The sequence below is a fragment of the Prunus avium genome, chromosome 8 (genome assembly GCF_965620075.1).
Source record: "Prunus avium chromosome 8, drPruAviu1.hap1.1, whole genome shotgun sequence".
NCBI lineage: Eukaryota > Viridiplantae > Streptophyta > Magnoliopsida > Rosales > Rosaceae > Prunus > Prunus avium.
This window is the reverse complement of record NC_142291.1, coordinates 37,824,248-37,845,532: the sequence shown is the minus strand read 5'-3', so window position 1 is coordinate 37,845,532 and position 21,285 is coordinate 37,824,248. Positions and strand designations below refer to the sequence as shown.

The window sequence follows — 21,285 nt, the reverse complement described above, 5'->3', positions numbered from 1 at the left end:
TGTGATAACTCTTAAGTCAACTATAGCTTTCTTCTTTCCCAAAACTACACACAACTTGTGCAACACTGCACCTCCTAAGTCAAAAACCTAGATATATTATATGCCAAGCAATACCAATAAAGCTCATGATTTGAATGTCTCAACCTCCACATAATTATTTTTCATATATATATATATATATATATATCCAAATCAATTAACCAGACAAAGCAGAGGATGCTGATAAGTATTGGAGTTATGCAGAGATTGTTGGGTCTTGTGGGCATATATAATTCAAGTAGACAAAGCAGCAGATGCTGATTATGAGTATTAATTGGAATTAAGTAGAGATGATTGGCTCTTGCAGGCATATATAATTCAGATTTTTAATCTAATCTTTCTTCTTTTGGTTGGTTGATTATGCCCATGTCCTTATCTGCACCAGTTTTATTTTATAAGGCTTAGCTTGTGTCTAAACCAGCTTACGTTTTTTTATGCTGTTTTCAATAATTTTTGCATAAGAACTCGTGCACCAGTACAAATACAATCGCATCCTTCATTTACAGAACATAATTTAAAGCAAAATATCATATCAACTATGCAAGTAGTTTTTTTTGGGTATAACAACCTAGTCTTAAAACCTTTTCGTACAGAAATAGAATTTGTATGGCGATTTGTCTTGGCAAATCACCACACTAGCTACTTGAGAGGCTTATAACCTTCAACACAGCTTCAGCATTAGCAGCCTTGGATTTAAAGTTTCTGAGGAACTCTTTAAACTTCATGGACCTGTACAATGGTGGATTGCATAAAGATTTTGCAGGTGCTATAAGGCTCTCATTCGATGGATGAATTAAGTATGCGATTGTTGTCCTTGCAACTCTTGAATTTGTTACCACTCTATGCTCGGCGCCTTTAAACTTCGAGTTGCTGATCATCTGCATTAGTCCACATCATGAAGTTAATTAGTATATTAACTCGAATAATGCTAGGGAGACCATATTTTCATATCACATTTTAAAAACGTACCTGCAAGACATAGCCTATGTTAACCACAAAAGCACTAGGAACAGGCTCAACACCAATCCAGTTCCCATCCTTGAAAACTTGAAGGCCATCTGTATCTTGAAGTAAAATGGTTATAAGGGTAGGGTCACAATGTTTGGTTAATCCCAATGTTAAACTAGGGTCTGGGCATGGTGGATAATGATTGGACAACAGCACTGGACTTTCAGTAAGTCCACCAAAGAAGAACTCAGTGCCAATTCCCAAGCCTTCAGCAAGCAGCTCCAAAATCACATAGCTCAAGTTCCTTACCTCCTCCAAATAAGCCTTAACAACCTCTCTGCTTAGATATAACAAGGTTAAGCAATTATAAGCTTGAAAGATCATATATTTTTTACATGATTGCATACAAGGCCACATACCGGTATCGAGTTGGTTTTTCAGGCCAAAACTGTATGTAGTGTTCAAAGGGATGACCAGGGTGGGTCAAGACATCTCTCCAGTAGTGAACCTCTTCATTTGCATAGTTTTCACTGCTTGTGTAGAGCTTGCAGCTTCTACTTGGGTCCTTGGAGCCTTCAATTGCCTTGTCTTTTTGGGGCAGTGCATGAAACTCCTTGAAAACACTCATTGTGTCATCAATTAACTTAATGGGAACACCATGATTGATGACCTGAGAGAACGTAGTACTATTTTATGATCACAATGGAACTCTAAAATTTTATGTAAATAACAAGATAAAACAAGTGCAAAGCTGAAGAAGGTGATTGATCCTGAACCTGGAAAAATCCGAACTCTTCGCTAGCTTTGGAAATTCGATGAATGGTGTCACGGGGATCATGGCTTCCAAGATCAACTACTGGGATGTGCTTGCATAGCGGAACGTTGAGCTTCCCGGGTCGTTTTTCGGGTGGGTGGACATAAGTTTGGGGCACAGATTGAACATCAAACCAGCTTGAAACAAGCTTTTGATCTAGTAGTGTCTCCATGTCAATCTTTGAAACAGAAGAATGGTTGTCTCAATGTACTCACTCCAAAGCAAACATGCTGGAAAAAAAACTGGTTGCAACTTGCCTTTTATAGGAAGTCTTCTGTCATATTCCACATGCATCAACAAGTTGTGGAGATGGAGAAATATATGTTAACATTAACAAAGAACAAGTTGCAATTCTTTTGGTAAAAAAACATTGACAGAATATTTTGAAATAGAAATTGTTGTGGGGAGGGAGTGCCTTAAGGAACTTTCCATGACAAGTGGCAAATCAGAAATCCTTGACACAAAAGTCCCGTCATCCAGTTACGGGTTGCCACATCATCGAAAAAAAGTAAACTAGAACATTTGCAAAGTCAATTCCCTCCATAAATTTTGAAGCTTTCCATAACACATTAGTATGCAATGTTATACTACTATATTTCTTTTGGGGAAGTTGGAACCATATTCAATAATTTAGATTAAAAATGAGGGCGGGCTAATTAAGAAAGTCAAAGCATATTAGAGTGGCTAGCATTTTCAATTCAACACAAGGAGCATATACTAGCAATTTATTCGTATTCAATTAACTTGGTCCTTAACCTATATATATGCATCATCGATAGAGTTGCCAGCTTGCATTTGCATATTTATGCACGTACAATTTTCAACTTTCCCACGCCGTCGGATACTGTATGGTTGTAGCTGTATTTCAACAACAGATTCTTATGACGATGAGTAACTACATAAACCTAATTGTTTGTGTTCAATCCTTTTATGAAGAATATCAATGATGCTTTTGAGTTTTGAAAAGTGGGAGATCAAAGCGTAATTAGTTTGAGGAGCACTTTTAATGTTTTTTTTTTTTGAATTACAAGCGATATTAAGAGTGTAGAAATCAAACACGATATTGATGTCGTTTGATTGGCAAGTCCAGGACTAGCTTTTGACATTTCTCTCCAGCTCTAGTTTTGATCCGTCAAATAAACATATTTGGGCAGCTACTTTACTAAATATGAATCAAGTTCTTCTCTTCATTGAACTTGCAAAATGCCAGTCAATTTCAACCCTTGCCTTGTCATAATCATACTAATTAAACAATGTTAATTTTTTATTTTTGGTTCTTTTCGTTGAATGGGGGCCAATGCCTCAAAAGTATCAATTTGTAGATGAAGCTGTAATTACAAGCCTGGTGCCCATTGGAAAAATCCAACATGGAAAATCCAGGAAATAACAAACATTATCATCTTAGAATAATAATAACAATAATTATAATTTTATAATCATTTGCTAGTAATACATTATTATCATCCTATGCTATTATCTTAAGTTATCATCTTATGATACAACTACTACTTATTTATTAATTAATATTACCTGATCTTTACTTTAATTTCTTCATAAACAAAAGCCACCTTCAATTTCCTTTCCTTTCTTTTCTTATCACCCGGTTGATGCACGTGAGTGAGTTATAACAAACCAAAATCCCCACCGGCCATTTTTCTTTTTCAAATATTTGTGGTCAATCATATTTTGTTCTCCCAAGTCAACTACATTATTTTCTTTCCATGTTTCAATTCAACTGATTGTAGAAAACTATAATAAAATATTGGGATTAACTTCAGATATATGATGCAAGATTAATTTGGTCCTGAACAGTGTTCATCTTCTGAAGGGAGGGACGGGAGAAAAATTAATTTGGCCCTGAACATGTGATGCAAGATTAATTTGGTCCTGAACAGAGTTATGCACATCTTACCAGATACCCATAACTTCTCCATTTCCGTTCTTCTAATTTCGAATCGATATCACATTTATCCTTGTAGTTCTAATTTCAACAAGCTTACCTTGACACTTGACTAGGGTAAAGGTTCAATACATATAAATCAAAGATTCTATCAACATTTAAATTTACTGGTCAACCTCATAAGTTTGGAAAGGTAATATAGAAATCTTGCATTAGAAAAAGACCACATTTCCAATAGGAGCTTAGGAACTTCTTACTCCTTTGACAGCTTCAATATGAACAATTGGACCACCCCTGCAACGGGAGCTTAGGACTTCAATGGAGGCAATTTTATCTTCACTGCTTATCCCTAACTCCGGGACATTTCCAATAACAAATAATTAAGTCGGTCCACATGCTCTGGAAACTGTACAAGTATTATGCACACAAAGTTCGTGAAAAAATGGCTACTGATTATGAGTGCGGCAAACTTAAAGTTCCACCCTATCAATTTCAATGTCCTCCTCATTGACCTTCTCCGAGTCCCTTGGAGATATTATATTCATGAAGATCCTGGTAGCTTGGCCAACAGCACGAGTAGTCTTCTTTGCTGCTCCAACAACAGCTGGTTGCAAAGAGATGATGGGCAGGTTCGCCCTCTCTTGTATCATTGCTGTATCATAAAAAATTCATAATAACAGTTCAGAAGTTAAGTGAAGATCAATAGAAAGACCATATTAAGGAAAACCGAAGCAAATGAATTCTATCCGGAGGTCAGATAAACGTACACATAGTCTGCTGCTGTGCGAGTGTACCAATCTGCCGAATCCCAGCTCCTGCTGCTTGAACAGTTTGAGTGGATTTGCTGACCCCCTCAGCGATCTCTTGGCTGAATGCAGAATGGAATAAAAGCATGACATAAATATTCAAAATGTGAAAAGAAAAAAAAAACCTTACGTGAAGTGAACCATATATAGAAAACCCAGAAATTAAATTCAAATGTATTGACAGACACGAGTGGTAACCAAATTGCCTTGTGAAGTAATCCTCATATCAAACCTGGTTTAGTGTATTTCTGGAAGTAAACACCAGATTATAACAAATATTTTAGGGGAAAAAAGAAAACCAGACAAGATTGAATTTGTCCCCCTTGGAAACCCCATTGCTTTTGCAGGTGGGCACGTATGCATGGAACAATACAGTCGACAATTGAATGGATTCGTTTTGGGGTTATAAACTAGAAAATGATGGATAGCTCATAGTAAAGAGGGGAGTTTAACTATGAAGAGAAGCTATAAAGCAACCATGTAAAACAGAACACGGGTCAGAGACTAAGGTAATAAAGATTTAATTATCACCTCAGATCATTCAGTTCCAGTGTAAGATCACTTATTTCCATGCCCGAAAGCCTAATGGCAGCCATAGTACTGGGGAGTTCTTCACGAGCTGTATCCGCCAGCTTTGAAAGAGATATTGCAGCTCTCCCCATTGCCTACAGAACATATCACAAACAGCCACATTGGAACAAGAATTTGGACAAGACCTTGAACATCTGATTTTAACCAAAGAAAAGGGCACCTAAAGCTACCTCAAAAGAAGTCATTTACCAAGACTTAAAATTCTAATTTGCTTTTGGGTTCATGCCCAACTCAAGACAAGGACTCAAAAGACCAAGACCATTCAAGCCATGAGTCAATGCCAGGAGTTTTCAAACATTCCATTCCATGCAAAGCACTGCACAATAAATCTTCTGACAATCCAAATAGCACTCAAACTCATCCAAATAACAAAACCAAAAATATCAAGACCCAATAACAAGCAGTACAAAGATAGACGGAAAAAGAATAGAATCTGATTCAGGGTTTGGGGTTTTGGCAAAAAAGGAAATGCCATGGAAAAGTCAGAACTCCCTAAAACTCAACTGATTTCCTCAGCACTTCAGTGATTGCTTTTTCCTTTGGATTGAAATATTAAGGAAAACTTACAAATAGTGTCGGGACAGCTGCAATTACAAGGCTCGTAAATGCCACAGAAGTCTGCACAATGAAATCAATTAACATATCAGCAGTGTATGCACATAATTAACTAAATCTTATCATTTCTCATTTATGTAAAAAAAAAGTTTCCAAATTGATCCCAATTTCCACAACAGAATTACATATTAAACTATATTAGCAAAGAAAAAAAGAACTGAGGCTTATATACCGTGCAGGCGACGAAGGCCAAGAGGAAGAAAGCCTGGTCGCTCAAGCTTAATTTGGCCACCGACGGAGACGGAACGCTAGGTTTTCCGACTTCCACATTCCACGGACTTTGCGAAGCGTCGTTTTGAACCTGAAAAGAAGCCTCCTTTATGCCCTCCGCTGCCACCGATTCGAACTGGGACAACGACGACGACGTCGCTTTGGTGGAATTGGGAGCGCAAAGCATGATTGAGCGGGAGGGCCTGGAAGTGGAGGTGAGAAAAACAGAGCTGAATTTACAGCGCTGGAGAAGAGTGATTGAAGAAGAAGAAAAAGATGATGATGAAGTATGATTATTAGGGTTGAAGGCACGAATTGGAGGTGAAAGGTGTGAGAAATGAACAGATTTCATTTCTGCCACCGAAATTAGGAGCTCAGGAGCTTACTCCTAAGCCACTCCTAAGCTCCACAGTCAACTTGCCGCCATTTCGGATAAATCAAGAAGGAAGAAGAAGGAAGAAGAAGAAGAAACACACGTGTGAAAAGAATAATTCTGGAAACCACACGTGAAAACGCAGAGGAAATGAGACGTGAAGATCCAAAACTACCCTCGCTGTTTCTGTAATGTAGTAGACTAAAAGCGACATTATCTATTTATCGTTATTCATGGTTTGACCCCAAGGTCGTTTGTTGTGTGTGTTTGCCCTATTTTGGTATATTCACGAGTTGGCCTGAATAGTCTGTCGTCTTATTCTCATTGGTCCTTCTTCAGTTGCAAAATTGCAAAATAGCCACACTGACTGAAGGAACACGGGTAGAACTGTCGGTAAACATGTGTGCAAATTCCAACTTCAAAGGGGGGCCCGAAGTAGCCAAATTGTCTTTCAACTCTCTCACTCTCACACTGGGACTGGTCTACTCTACTTCCCTCCCCTGCTGCTACTTTGATCCCACTCTGTATTTGGTTAACCGGTAACTCTCTCTCTCTCTCTCTCTCTCTCTCTCTCTCTCTCATTTTCCAAGCCTCTGTTTGGTCTCCGAGAAATCGAAAAGGAAAAATCAATCAACTTTCGTCTAAAAGATGGGACCTTCCTTCCTGGGAACCAGAAAAGTTTGTATCTTGGGTTCAATGGAGGGAGGCTATTAGGTTTCTGTCATTTCCAATTTATCTCAAATTCAGAACTTCACTTTCCTTTTTTATGTTTGCGGCTTTTAATCAGTAGTTACAGCTCTAAGCATATTAAACGAGGTCGTTTATTCTGATTGGTTTTACCATTTTGGTCATAGAAGCCTATACGCCAAATTGACTATATGCATGAGATAGAATACACAAGTAACACAACAAGATGTTCAAGGTATTGTTCTACTTGTACAAATTTAGGTAACTGTCAATGTCTTTTCAATGTTCACAGTACCAAGTTTATTGAAATTGGTAAAAATGGGACCATGTAGTAAATGGTGCAGCATCCTATGTCCTTGTAGATCTAACTAGAGGATTGGCTTTTAGAGGAAGCCATGTTGCATGAAATGGTGGCTGAAAAATTGAAGACAATTGTAGAAGCTTTGTTTTCACATTGAACCAACTGCCTATTAATGGGCAGAATGTGATTCATTTGATGAGTGCATGTAATAGTTGAAACATGGGTGTTTGAGAGAAATACTGTGAGTGGATGCACAGGGGTTATGGTTTGGGTTATGTTGATTTAACTCAAGTTTGTCTTGTACTGTTATTGTTCTCATAGTGAAGGATAACTCTATCCGGGGACGTAGTCACATAGGCTGGATTTTGCCAAACCTCATAAATCCCTTGTGCGCTATCTTTATTCCTTGGTTCATTTTATTCTGCTCAAGTGTTGTTTGCATTGTGGTGTGATTATTTCCGAATCTTGATTTACCACAGTTAAAAAGCACAACAAAGTATTGTGATTTTCTAATATTCAAGCATTGGTTTCTTGACTATTTGCCTTCTGTTTTTTTTTTTTGTTGTAATTTTCGAACTGCTGTGTGCGCACTGTATTCATTTGTTTATGACTAATATCTGCCAGACAAGTGATTATTCAATTTTGAGGGATTTGGTTTAAGATGTTAATGCGTGATACCTCAATGGAGATCATTCTAAAAGTAGAAAAGCCACACCTGCTGTTAAGCATACTATGCTGGAACTCAATCTTTATATGATTGTGGTTATAGGTTAATAGGCTGAACTACATTTTAAGGCATGATTTTTCAGTGGTTCCATGTTTTAACTTCAGGAGTTTGAACTAAAGTTTGTTTATTAATTAACAGGTCAAATAGGTTTTAGCAGAACTCGGCAGTTGTACATGGTTCTAGGATGGAGAAAAGCAATGGCAATAAAGCAACCCAGATTTTTTGGAGCATAGTTAGTTTCTTGAGGAGATGTCTTTTTCTTGTAATTTCTGTTCGTCCTATACCTCATCACATTGCATTCATCATGGATGGAAATCGAAGATATGCTAAAAAGCGGAAGTTGAAGGAAGGGGATGGACATAGGGTTGGGTTTTTGGCTCTGATGACCATGCTCAAGTATTGTTATGAGTTGGGAGTTAGATATGTGACTATATATGCCTTTAGTATTGATAATTTCAAAAGGGACCCTGAAGAAGTTCAATCCTTGATGAACCTGATGCAGGAGAAAATAGAAGGGTTAATCAAGGAAGAAAGCATAGTTAACCGCTATGGAATTAGGGTACACTTTATAGGGAACCTAAAACTCTTGAGTGAACCTGTTAGGTTGGCAGCTGAGAGGGCAATGGAGGCCACTGCTAACAACTCCAGCGGAGTTTTGTCAATATGTATTGCCTACACTTCCACTGATGAGATTGTGCATGCTGTTCAAGAATCGTGCGAAGAAAAATCAGATGAAATCAGTGTAATGAATGCAAGTGGAGCTGGGTATGGTCTACTTCAACTTGGAGGGAATGAAAAGGAAGAAAGGGAGAACATTGTAAAATTGACAGATATTGAAAAGCATATGTACATGGCTGTTGCACCTGACCCTGATATTCTAATCCGTACTTCTGGCGAGACCCGGTTGAGCAATTTTCTTTTGTGGCAGAGTGCACACTGTTATTTGTACTCTCCATCTGTGCTCTGGCCAGAGATTGGTTTCCGGCATTTCACTTGGTCAATCTTGAGCTTTCAGCGTAGCTACTTTTATCTGGACAGAAAAAGGAAACAGTCATAAATTTGTTTATTGATGTATTTTTCACATTTGGTCTACTTGTTTCTGAATTACTATCCTCTGTAACAAATACAGATTAGATGCAGGCTTGAAGCGTTTATCAGTGCCCCTGCCTGTAGTTCTTACATTGTAAACATTAGTCTGCTGTATTGTAAGAATAATTTGCTTCCCTGTGTGGTTGCTTTGCTGAATACTTGCATTATGATCATCTGGTCATGGTTTAGTGATGTTTTTCATGTATGCAATAATGTCATAACTACTGGAATATATACATATGTATTTATATTTGTTAAACCTTGCCTTGCTCATGAAGTGATCTCATCAATTGTTTCCTGTGCTGCTTCGCACACATCATCATTACTGGCATTATGCGAAACAAGGTCCTTGATTACGATTAAGTGTAATTTTTAAGAGCAGGACAACCTTTTTTTAACAAGATCAATGGTTTTGGCTTAATTAAACTAATCCATTTGTTAATAGAATACTATTAAACACTCTAGAAGGTAGAATTGAAAACCATTTGATGACCCCTCACGGCTTTGGACTTTGCTTTATTTACTTCCCCCCTTCCTTTTCTCAACATCAAATCAATTAAAAAGATGACCACATGGAACAAGCAGAATGGTGATTAAAATAACCTAGAAAGGCCTCTGTTTGCACCTGCTGCTATCACCACACCATCACCAAAACATAGCTAAAACTGTCACCAAAAATCTACAACTGCATTTTGGAGCACAGTGTAGAAAGCAAATGGACACAAAGTATAGAATTTTCTCCTAAACATAACTTAAAGTAGTTTACAAGAAAGCAAACAGAACCCCAAGGCAGTTTTAAGCATGAATTGAAACACATAGGCAAAAAATGCTCTTAAATACCACAACGATCATAGCAAAGTTTTTGAATAGCACTATTATCGACAAAATATTGATTATTTTATTTATGTCACGTTAGGACTTAGATTGCTTAGGGACTTTTGCCACTGACAGCAGCATAAGCTTGCAGATCAAAAACTCAAACGTCAGCAAGATGATCTCACCCTCTCAGCTCAATTAACTTAGGAAATCCAGAATTACAAGACATCATCCTATGATCTGTAAGAGCAACGCAAGCCAAATGACCTCACTTTTGAACCAAATCTAATAGAATCTTATGTTGTATATACCCAATTAAAAAATAAGAAAATTTATGATGGCCAATTAGGCAGACGTAATTTGATGACCTCAATACCATGTTACCAAATGTTATGGTCCCCAAAACAGAGGAACCATTCGTTTCCCTGCCATTTGGTTGCCGGGAAAACATGGGAAAGTAGAACAAGGGAGAAGGGAAAGAGAAAGAGAAGAAAAGATGTGTATGTTTTGTTGATGAATTCTCTAGGAGGATTTTCATCCTCCATACAAGCAATATTGAAACAGATGACAAATCGAACACAAGATCTCGGGTTGCATTTGTATGCCATAGTTAGATTGTACAATACATGATTCATATGATGATCTCATCAAATGTTTCCTCTTGATGCTTTGCACACATCATCATTACCAACATTATGTAAAACCACGTCCTTGATTACGAATGAGTGTAATTTTTTAAGAGCAGGACCACTCCTTATAAACAAAATCAATTTTTAATTTTTGGCTTAATTAAACTAACCCATTTGTTAATAGAATATTATTAAGCACTCTTAAAAGTTCGAATTGAAAAACTATTTGATGACCCCCATGGCTTTGGACTTTGCTCTAGTTACTTCCCCCTTTCTTTTCTTGAACCTATGGAGAATTAAAATTGTTTGACCTGTGGAACACATTCTCTCTTATTTAAATCTGGCGTGACCAAGAAACAGTGTGGTGATTAAAATAACCCAGAAGGGGTTTTGTTTGTTCCTGCCGCTATCACCACACACCATCACCAAAACATAACCAAAACCATCAAGGCAATAACTTAAATTGTCACCTAAAAAACCTGCATTACAAATTGTGGAAAGCCAATTGATACAAACTGTATAACTTTCTCCAAATCATTGACACAAATTTGCCTAACAAAAAGAATCACAAGGCAGATTTTTGCATAAAGTGAAAACATGGGAAAGAAGGATTCATCAATTGGAAGCATATTGTGCTTAATTTGGATGCCCACGTTCTAAGCGAATGGTTTGTTGTGAACTGACAGCAGCATATAATCTTGCTGAGCAAAAGCTTAAGGGTAAGCAAGCTGACCTCACCCACACCCTCACCCCTAATGAACCTAGGAACTTCCCCAAATTACAAGACATCATCCCATGACCTCTATGAGCAACGCAAGCCAAGTGACCTCACCTTTTGAACAAATCTGACACATGTTCCAATAGAATCTTTCTCACCAGTCCCAATTCAACCTCCTCCTCATATACTTATATTGATCTATTTCTTAATCCTATGTTTCATAGCTGATTAGAAAAACTAGATTGATGACGAATTACGCAGACGTAATTCGATGACCTCAATGCCAAGTTAGCAACCTCTCTTATGGTCCCCAGAACAGAGGAATCATTCATGCATTGGCACACACAAAATATATACATAGAACCTATGATCTGCTGCAGCATCTGCCAGGTTATATTTTAATTTTAATTTCCTTTTAATAATACAACTTAATTAACCAAACCCACCTTTGTTTGAATCCAAATGATGCCACTACTCTCATGAGGTTTTGAAATTGGAAAGAATAACAGGAAAAAGTCATGTCAGATACACACAAAATTGACCCTCTCCTTGAAAGCCATCACCTTGATCTCCAATACAGTCATAATACTTCGTAACCAATAAATAAAAAATCTTTATCAAATGGGCATCTGAGTCTGATTTGTCAACTTTTGTTTCTACCCAAGTAGGCACATTTCCATCCCAATATAAATTCCCAGAGTGAGGCTTCAATAGTTTAACTCAGTAGGCCATATGGAAGGAGGTCAAAGCAGAGGCAAAGCCAGAGAAGAGGGACAGAGGGATGTGAAGTACAGAGGCGTGAGAATAAGGCCGTGGGGGAAGTTTGCAGCCGAAATACGCGATTCGACACGGCAAGGAGCTCGGCTGTGGCTTGGCACTTTCAACACTGCACAAGAGGCTGCAAGGGCTTATGACAGAGCTGCTTTTTCCATGAGGGGTCCTCTTGCAATTCTCAATTTTCCAAGTGAATATGGTTTGCCTGAAGTTGATCATTCTACTTCTGCTGCTTCTTCTTCTTCTTCTTCTTCTTCTTCTTCATCTTCTTCGTCTTCGTCTTCATCTAATTTTTCATCCTCTTCTACATTGCATAATAATGTGGCCACCAGGACAGAAACAGGAAGAGAAATCTTTGAGTTTGAGTATTTAGATGACAGTGTGTTAGAGGACCTTCTTGATTTTGACAACAAAAGCAAGAGTGAGTGAAGAACTTGGTGTAATACAAATCACACAACTCAAATCTTTGCTTAATTAGTGAAAAACAGAACATCAACTTTAGAATTCTGTTTCTGCAAATCGAAGCTTCAAATTTTTTTTATGTTCTCTCTGTTTCGGCGGTGTAGGATTCGAGTCATTTGAATAGAATTTTTGGTTAAATATTAAAGCACTGCTCCAATGTGAAAATACCATGAAAGTTGTCATGCTCATGCGTTGTCAATGTATAGCTACCTTTCTGTTTTAGTATTAACCCAACTATTATAATCTTATTTTGTCCTGAACCCAATTATTATATTCTTAATTACTGTCATTATATCATATTTTAAGACTAATAAAAAATTAAATATATGACTTGAGCAACTGTAAATGTAAGAAACTGTGTTTCCTTGGATCCATAGATGCCTTGTTGAGTGAGTTGACTGCGTTATCTTCTGCAAAAAAAATTTGGTCATAGCAGCTCAATGATTGGCATTATGTTGCTTGAAATCATAACCAAAAGTCAAGAACAGCCAGCATCTTCATTATTTTTTTTTGGGTCTCACCAATGTACGGATTTGTTTCCACATTATAATATCAGGTAAATTTCCCTGATTCTTTTACCTTCACAAGTTTTGTTTTTACTGAGATAAAAAAAGATTGATAGAGATAAATAAGTCAGAGTAACAATTGGCTACAATGAATTTCACAAATTCACACGTTGTCGGGTAAAAAAGTAAAAATTGAAAGAAACAAACAGAGCTAAACCAACTTCAATTTTGCCTGCAGTTCAAGCAAAACCAGTCAATTTCCTTAATGGGTTGGTTTCCCCTGTCTATGATGATCCTCTTTTGTGTCAAGAAGCTCCTCCAAAACCATGTTGTCCAAGTACTCAAACTCTATAACTTCATCTTCTGCTTGGCCTCTGCCAAAATTAGTACTCTTTCCAATATCAGCAGCAGAAAATGGAGATGATGATGAAGAAGAAGATGAAGAGGATGAAGTGCTGATCAAGGAGCTTGATGGGTTATGATACTGGTAGTCATTAGGGAAGTTGAGGATGGCCAAATGACCCCGGAAGCCGAAAGCAGCTCGATCATAAGCCCTAGCTGCCTCTTCAGCTGTCTCAAATGTGCCTAGCCATAGGCGTGCCCCATTTCTCGAAGGGTCACGTATTTCAGCAGCAAACTTGCCCCACGGTCGCCTCCGAATCCCTCGATACCGGGGTTGATCTCTTACCTTAGTCTGCTCCTTCTGCTGGTTCTCCACTTTCTTCCCTTCCATGTTAAGCAAAAACAGGAAGTCTTTATTCAAATTTGGTGGCAAAAATATGGGTTGTGACATGCAAGATATATAGTGAATGGTGTGGTCTCTGGTGGTGGGGACTAATAAATTAAGCTGGTCCAATCTGATGGTTGATGGGTTGGAAAATGTTTTTTTGGCTAGGAGCCTAGGAAGCTTCTGACCAAGAAGAAAAGGCAAACCTCCCTTTGGCCATTAAAAAGGCCTTTGAGCATTATATTACTGTATATGCAGAGATGTCTGCTTATTATTATTATTTGAGCATGGCCAATTATTTTTTATTATTATACAAGTGATATTGGGAGAGACGATCGAAACACATGACTTTAGGTGCATAAATAACTGATATTAATTACTTAATCTACAAACCCCTTACCATCAGGGCCGGTTTTGAGATTTTGAAGGCCCTATGCGAAACTTAAATGGGAGCCCTTAATCTAATATGAAAATATTTATATAAAAAAATTCAATTACTTAACACCATAAAACAATTTTTTTAATAACTAAAATTCATCATCCATTAGCATGCAATGTTTGTACCATATCTGACCCTCCACTCATACAACGACACGTGGATCATCTAAACCCACCCAAGTACCCAAGGCATCGAACAATCGGCATCGGCTACCGATGGCATTGTCTGAAAGCTACCAACGGCTGCTGCAGGCCCATCTCGTCTACAATCGGTACCCCCTACCGATTCTGCACAATCAACCTCGAAGCACCCGCCCGAAATATCTAAGGACTCGTGTCAACCTCATAGGGCCCTCCCACGAGTCCCACATCGGAAATAAGTACTAAGAGCATACAAAATGCCCTCTATAAATACACCCCTCCACCACAGTACAGAAGAAGACTTTTCAGCTTGACTTTTATACTTTTATATGGTCAACAGCAAGAGCTCTTAAAAACAATCTTACTTGAGCATCGGAGGGTCTTAGGCTGGTTCCACACCGGTTCCATAGACCTCACGAGCTTCGCTTATCTTCTATTCAGGATCAGCATCCAAGGACAGGAAGAATCGGCATCCAACATCCAATCGATCTCTTGATCGTCCATCCCACTTGTAAGTTGCACTCATCTCCATCTGTTCAGTTTTTAGTGCCAACATGCAATAGCAATCATAAATAACATTCATAAAAGTTTTAATGTTTCAATTTGAGAAAATGGAAGAGGAAGAAGACATGAACTTTTTTGTTTCGCAACTACTGAATGACACAATACAGACTTGAACCCAACTTGCCTACAAAAATCAAGGGGATGAATTCCAACTCAACCAAATACACTTGTGTTACTTTCCTACTCGCTCAAGTATATATATAATACCTATAATATTAATATTCATATTCTACACGTAAAAAATATTTCTGGGCCTGTGCGGTGACATCACTTGCACACCCTCAAGGCTGCCCCTGTTTACCACCATGAAAATTTGGAAAAGAAAAATTATGGAGGTGCATGCATATTTGATATGTGGGAGGAATTATTGTGGAAGGGTTTTGATGGCTGGCTGGCCACAGAGAGAGTGAGAAATAGTCTGGTACTGGTAGTTGGTGCGTTCCATGCCATCTTTGGCGTATTTCAGACATTGTCCGAATTCAATGTTCCCTTGGTCTGCTCTCTAAACTCACCTTTTTGGGGAAAAGCAAATAAAACGACATGTCGTGCATTTCATTGATAAGCGACAAAACGCATCAATGGACGACGTGTCTTTTTCCATGCGTATTTTCGTTGGTGATGATGAGGGATGACAATGCGACGACGTATTGCTTCTTTTTGTTTTGGTCGGACGACGTATTGCTTTGTCATGCGGATGCACATGGGTTTCCAATAAATGAGATGTCCAATTGCATCTAAGAAAGCCCACAAGTAATTGCAACATTGGCAAGCCCAATTCAACAGGCACTACTAGCCCTACTGTCAACAACGTTGTTAGAAGTTCATGGTTTTTTTTATTCTTAAATCCAAGTTATTATTTTCTTTTTCGGATTTTGATTCATTCCTGCATTTATTTATCTGATAATACTCTCTAAGATGCCTTGTTCTCTTAGCTTCAACAAATAAGGTTTAGTTTATTTAAACTAAATACGATACAAAGTATTTCAATCAGTTTATGATCATTAATGTGATTGTCAAGCAAGTTGCGGCGCACCCCACATTAGAAACTTTCATCTTAAGAAATTGTCTTAAGTCCACTCTTATCACCCAACCTCCTCACTTAAGAGGGTCATCCCACCTCAATCTAAGTGGTTGGGTACAAATTGATGTGACTTAAGTATGTATAACCAAAAGCACGGCCTTTAAAGGTTGGCCCCAAGCAGAGCCACGCAAGACGACCGCATAGAACCCCGAATCATTTAATTTTGGTTACTTTTCTCTTTCTTGAACTCATTGATTTTTTAAATGCGTTCGTAGTGTTCCATTAGAAAGCGAAATCACATACTTTTTTATGTGTTTCCTTAGTGTTTGTCTAGACGTATAGCTAAAAAACTCTTTTTGCTCCCCTTTTGTAATTCATAGTTGTATATTCCAAGTTCCAATTCAACGGAATTAGGTGATAAAACCAGTAGTTAGTGCAAACCATGTCCGGCAATCCAATATTGACACGGATTCAAGTTTTTCAGGCTCAGAAACACACAGAGAAATTAACATTAGGTCAACATATGCATTATAATTTATATCTTTTACATACAAAAACATAAAGGAATACCAACTCTCCCCATAATCCTGCAATCAATAATTGAATTGAATATATATAAGTGATTCAAATCAATGTCACCCATCTAGAGAATTCCTCTTTGGCTAGTCATCAAATTTGCAGAATTCCTCTTGTTGAATAAACCCGTTCAACTCATAATTTTAATGCAAGTTGCAATCAAATGTTGCCTGTGGGGCAATCTGCATGCACAAAAGTAGGCCCTCTTTCTCTCAAGTGAGCTTCCAGGAAACAGCTATAATTAAGCACGATTTAGCACACCTTAATTAATCTCTTAATGACACTTAATCAAATATGTCATTGAAAATTTTCCCGGCAGCAGAAGAAAAGAAGCTAGTCTAGACCAGACTACATGGAAGTCTGTTAAAACCATATTAGAAAACTAAAGTAAAGATTTAAAGAAAGATACAGAGAGAGGTTCTTGGAAAGTACTGAAGCTTGCAACTTGAGAAAAAAGCTGAATTAACAAAATCAGTGGTAAAACGCACGTGCTTAAATTAAAAGCTAATATAATGCGATAGCTCGGATGAGTGACAATGAGACTGTGAGACTGTGAGAGTATGCAATGAATTTAGCCCAGTTGGGTTCCCTTTCAGGCCAAGACCCATGAAGTGTATGGTGCATAGAATATACTTAGGTGCAAGAAACAAATATTAATATAAAGCCAAAACTTTTTGCGACGTTCCTACATCATGGTTTAGCTTTTCCCACTCTTGACTTTTTTTCAAGTGCTTCTTGAATTTTGCGTAGACATTTGACTTTAATCAGATTCACTTCTCATCCTGCAACTGCAAATGCACAAGTGTTCGTGTGTATAAGCTTTCATGTCTTCTATATTCTTACTTCTCTTGCTTGTTAAGCCAGAAAAGGAGTTATGTAGAGGGTACGCAAAAACCTCCGGACAAAACAAAGTGTCTAAATCAATGGAGACACGAAGGCTGCATACACCTGTATAATCTTAGGTATATGCTCTAGCAAGTTTTAGGATAAACTTTTCGGTGTAACCATAACATTGACGTTACGTGGTATTATTAATTTACGCATATTATAATACATGTGTACTTATTAATGATATACCTTAATCCGTTGATCACTCATGTTATAACATAGTGTTACAGTCATTGTGTCACACACGAACATTTCTCTAATTTTACATCGGTTAAATCTTTCTAATGATTGTGTTACTTAATGTCTATTCTTAGGGGTTTGAGGATAAAGATTGAGGTAGCTACCATGATTAAAGCAATAATTAGTTGGAGGATAAAGAATTGTACTAGTACATGCACTTACTCTCTTAATTTTAAACTCACACTGACACGAGGACTAATCATGATTCATTTCATACACCTAGGTTAAAATGAAAGTATATGCTTTCCTTAATCCTTTCCTAATTAACCTATATGCTATAAGGTTTTATATAGCCTAACATTATTGATCAAAGATCTCTTTTTCAACGATAAAAAAAGAACATTCATAAAAGATAAGTTTATCACGTTTTTTACCCCAAAAAAACGTTGTACATGTCCCTTACATTTTGGATGATGTGAATTTGATCTTGGTTCATGCACCCAGCCCAGAACTTCTCATAACATTCCATGGCCCATGGCCCCCATCTGCCCAAACAAAAAAAACATGCAGTACACTCACAACAAGTTGCAGAGTTGGCTCACCACCCAAACCACAGTTCGATTTGGAACACCAAATATCTGTGTTTTATTACTTTATATATATATATATATATATATATGGGGATGTGACACATAACATTTGATTCTATGTTTATGGTGAGCAAGTGGTATTATTCTATGAATAAGTTGGCTAGGACCTAACACGTATAGGATTTAATAATTTAGCAAAAACAAATTATTTGAGATAATGATAATATAAAGAAATTTAGTCATCACTAATGTAATTTATAATTTAATTATGTGACAACTAGAAAGCTGGTCGGTTGAGGATGAAACAAAAAACTGAAAATTGCAATCCCCAATGCGACGAAAGTAAATGGAAGTTTACCGTGGTCAGAGCATCCACAATCATGCTCTATTTTTTAGTTAAATTTTAGCTAAAAACATATCAAAGTTATTTTAGGAACTCTTTGTAAAATTTAAACTCCAATCATACTCTCTAGTTTAGAAAGTCATAAATGTTATATAAATGCTATAACTCTTTTTTAATTGGTCCATCTCTATTAAAAAAATATATATAAAAATTAATTAACATTAATTAAAGGTTTGAAAGACTCATTAAATAAAGCAGCATTAAATTATAGGGAGTCACTAGGAGTCATTTCTCTCTCCTTAAATTTAGGAGCTCCTAGAGGTCTCCCTATTTTAGGAGGTGGATAGGGAGCATGGTTTGAGTTGTATTTTTCTAAATCCTCCCTAAAATTTGTCTAAGGATGTGATTTAGGAAGCCCATTGTGAAGCTCTCACCAATTTTATTCACAATAACATAGGTTTATTTTTATTCTTATGAGGAATAACATAGGTTTTGATAAATAGATAATTATATATTTTTTTTAATACAAGCGATAGTCTGAATTATAAATAAAAAGAGATAGTTTCTCACAGACACTGTCTCAAAGTGTCATTCGAGTTCGAACCTGAAACCACTGATTTGCAAGTCAATCCATTTTTCTATTGAGCCGGATCCTATTGACAATTATAGAGGTCTTTGCGTCGAAGGTCTATGTGTATGTTTGCTGTTTTATTTTATTTTGCTCTAATATTGGTCCTGCGTGACTGTTTCAGACTCTTTTGTTAGTCTATGACATGTGTGGCACTCTTTCTTATCTTGAGGTTTGTCCCTCAAGAAGGTTTTAATGAAATCACTGTTTTATACCGTTCTATGTACGCTACTTTGATTCTATGAACGAATTCCATTTCTATAAAAAGAAACATTCAAACTCTTTTTTGGTATTAGATATCAAGGACCGGCACTAATCTCTAGCAAAGGGAAGCTAAAACAGATGTTAGATTTAACCACCTTTTGTGGTGCAAAGGACTAAAGGAGTGGTTGTACTTCAAATTAAACAAATAGAAATGCAATCTAAGAAAAATGTCACCATGCATATCCCAACAAATCATTGCTTGGGAAAATGGCAAACATATATTTATAAGCAACCATAGTCAAAATTCAATTGACCAAGTCCATATATGTTGGGCCAAGCGTGACTAATGCAATAATCCTAGGAATTTCGACATTTTTTACTCTTACATGTATATCATATTTTCATACCACCTTATATGGCAGATGAGGTGTACATCAACATCAATTAAAAAATGTCAATAAATTATAAAAGAATATAAATTATTAAATTAATTTTATTTGATGTGGTTGTCCACCTCATCTGCCACATAAAATAGTATGAGAATATGGTAAGAGTAGCATTATTCAATTAATTATATATATGGGCATTGTGGAGAAGAACAGTGCACATAGAACAATTCATGGTTATAAAAGATCTCCCAAAAAAATAAATTTAGCCAGTCCCTAGAAAAATTCATAGATCCGCCATTGAACAGAGGCCAGTGAGAAATTAAAAAATTGAAGTTTAAACTTTTGGGTTAATCTTAGGCTAAGTATCGGTCTCAAAATTGAATTACCTGTAGTGTTGAAAATGACATTTCATGTGTAAGAGGATTTACTTTTTCTTCTAGTCCATATATTTCTTATTTTTCTGTTTAATAATATAATTAATTAAGAACAAATGACCCTCTTAGATTAATCCAAGTCATGTTGGCAAGCCAAGGATTTCTTGTTTTTAGTTTTTATTTTGATTAAAAACGGAGGAGAAATATATACAAGGATTGAGGGATAACAAATGGTGCAGTGAAGAGTGATGAAAAGAATGTAGAATATCACTTGTATATAAAATAAAATAAAAACCACCGTGAATAATGAAGTTATTTAGAGAAAGATAAAAAACAAGTGTTAAGTAAAAACAAAACAGTTTAAGAAAAAATACAATAATATTTCTTCTTCAAGATTTTTTATATAGTAAACAGAGATGTCGACGATATTATAATATGCATATATAGAGAAAATCTAATTAAACACACACTAGTGTCGATGAAAAGACAAAAACAGACAAATACATCAATGTTTCTTCTTTAATGTTTTTTATACAGTTAATAATGATGTCAAGTATATCATATTTTGATTCCTCACTTACACCAACTACAATCTAGTAGTTATTTACTTTATCTTTCAAATTATTCTTTTTTTTTTAATAAAAGAAAAATATGCGTTTAGGGTTAGGGAAAGGAAGGGGATAGGATACCACGAGCGCTTGAACTCACGACTAATTAGAAATAAGCTAAAAGCTTGGGCCAATCCAATTAACACCCCATTGTTACATTTGCTGATAGGCTGCCAGCCAACTGCTACACCGGTGCACAGTGCACTAGTTCACAACTAAAGATTCCTACGAACTGTTTATTCAATTCGTTATGCCAACCGACCCCAATCGCAAATTAAAGTAGATTGCCATGATGCCACGGCAACACAATCTTATATTAAAGTAATTATGTAATATGTAATTTTGGTCAAATCCCGCCGCCGTGCCTTATTTGACCCACGTGCGTAAATATATGGGTCCTTGCAATATAGAAAGAACAATTAATCTGCACTGGATTTTGGAAATGCAATCCTAAAAACATCCTCCCTCACCACAAATCGTAGCTTTCAGCTGCTTTTTTTAAAATCCTTTTTATGTTATTCTAATATCTGCCCCTTGTAATTCTTTTGGCTTTTTGTTCAAAGTTCAAACGCCCTCCTTTTTTTCTTCGAGTATATAAAGGGCACGGCC

General features: G+C 36.8%; 3 protein-coding genes and 2 pseudogenes across 6 annotated transcripts; 2 read left to right on the top strand and 3 right to left on the bottom strand.

The window, feature by feature from the left end:
* Positions 1 to 505: 505 nt before the first annotated feature.
* LOC110757463 (hyoscyamine 6-beta-hydroxylase-like) lies at positions 506 to 2,177 on the bottom strand. Its single transcript, XM_021959069.2, has 4 exons — positions 1,764 to 2,177; positions 1,407 to 1,657; positions 1,009 to 1,324; positions 506 to 917 (listed from the first exon to the last, which is right to left on the bottom strand). The coding sequence occupies exons 1-4, from the start codon at positions 1,971 to 1,973 to the stop codon at positions 675 to 677; spliced, it is 1,020 nt and encodes a 339-aa protein (XP_021814761.1). The 5' UTR covers positions 1,974 to 2,177; the 3' UTR covers positions 506 to 674.
* Positions 2,178 to 3,786: 1,609 nt separating this feature from the next.
* Positions 3,787 to 6,421, bottom strand: LOC110757465 (uncharacterized). The gene is made up of 5 exons (XM_021959073.2): positions 5,886 to 6,421; positions 5,666 to 5,716; positions 5,039 to 5,172; positions 4,469 to 4,569; positions 3,787 to 4,353 (listed from the first exon to the last, which is right to left on the bottom strand). Exons 1-5 carry the CDS (start codon positions 6,273 to 6,275, stop codon positions 4,172 to 4,174), a joined length of 858 nt encoding a protein of 285 aa, XP_021814765.1. The 5' UTR covers positions 6,276 to 6,421; the 3' UTR covers positions 3,787 to 4,171.
* A 175-nt stretch (positions 6,422 to 6,596) lies between these two features.
* LOC110757464 (dehydrodolichyl diphosphate synthase CPT3-like) lies at positions 6,597 to 9,359 on the top strand. Of its 4 annotated transcripts, none has more exons than XM_021959070.2 (2): positions 6,597 to 6,835; positions 8,150 to 9,359. In XM_021959070.2, exon 2 carries the CDS (start codon positions 8,196 to 8,198, stop codon positions 9,066 to 9,068), a length of 873 nt encoding a protein of 290 aa, XP_021814762.1. In that variant the 5' UTR covers positions 6,597 to 6,835; positions 8,150 to 8,195; the 3' UTR covers positions 9,069 to 9,359. The 4 variants fall into 4 exon arrangements, with proteins under 4 accessions (XP_021814762.1, XP_021814763.1, XP_021814764.1 ...); XM_021959071.2 differs by lacking the exon at positions 6,597 to 6,835 and adding an exon at positions 6,846 to 7,010; XM_021959072.2 differs by lacking the exon at positions 6,597 to 6,835 and adding an exon at positions 7,017 to 7,218.
* Positions 9,360 to 11,972: 2,613 nt separating this feature from the next.
* Positions 11,973 to 12,557, top strand: LOC110757439 (ethylene-responsive transcription factor ERF096 pseudogene; annotated as a pseudogene).
* A 436-nt stretch (positions 12,558 to 12,993) lies between these two features.
* Positions 12,994 to 13,782, bottom strand: LOC110757516 (ethylene-responsive transcription factor ERF098 pseudogene; annotated as a pseudogene).
* Positions 13,783 to 21,285: the final 7,503 nt, after the last annotated feature.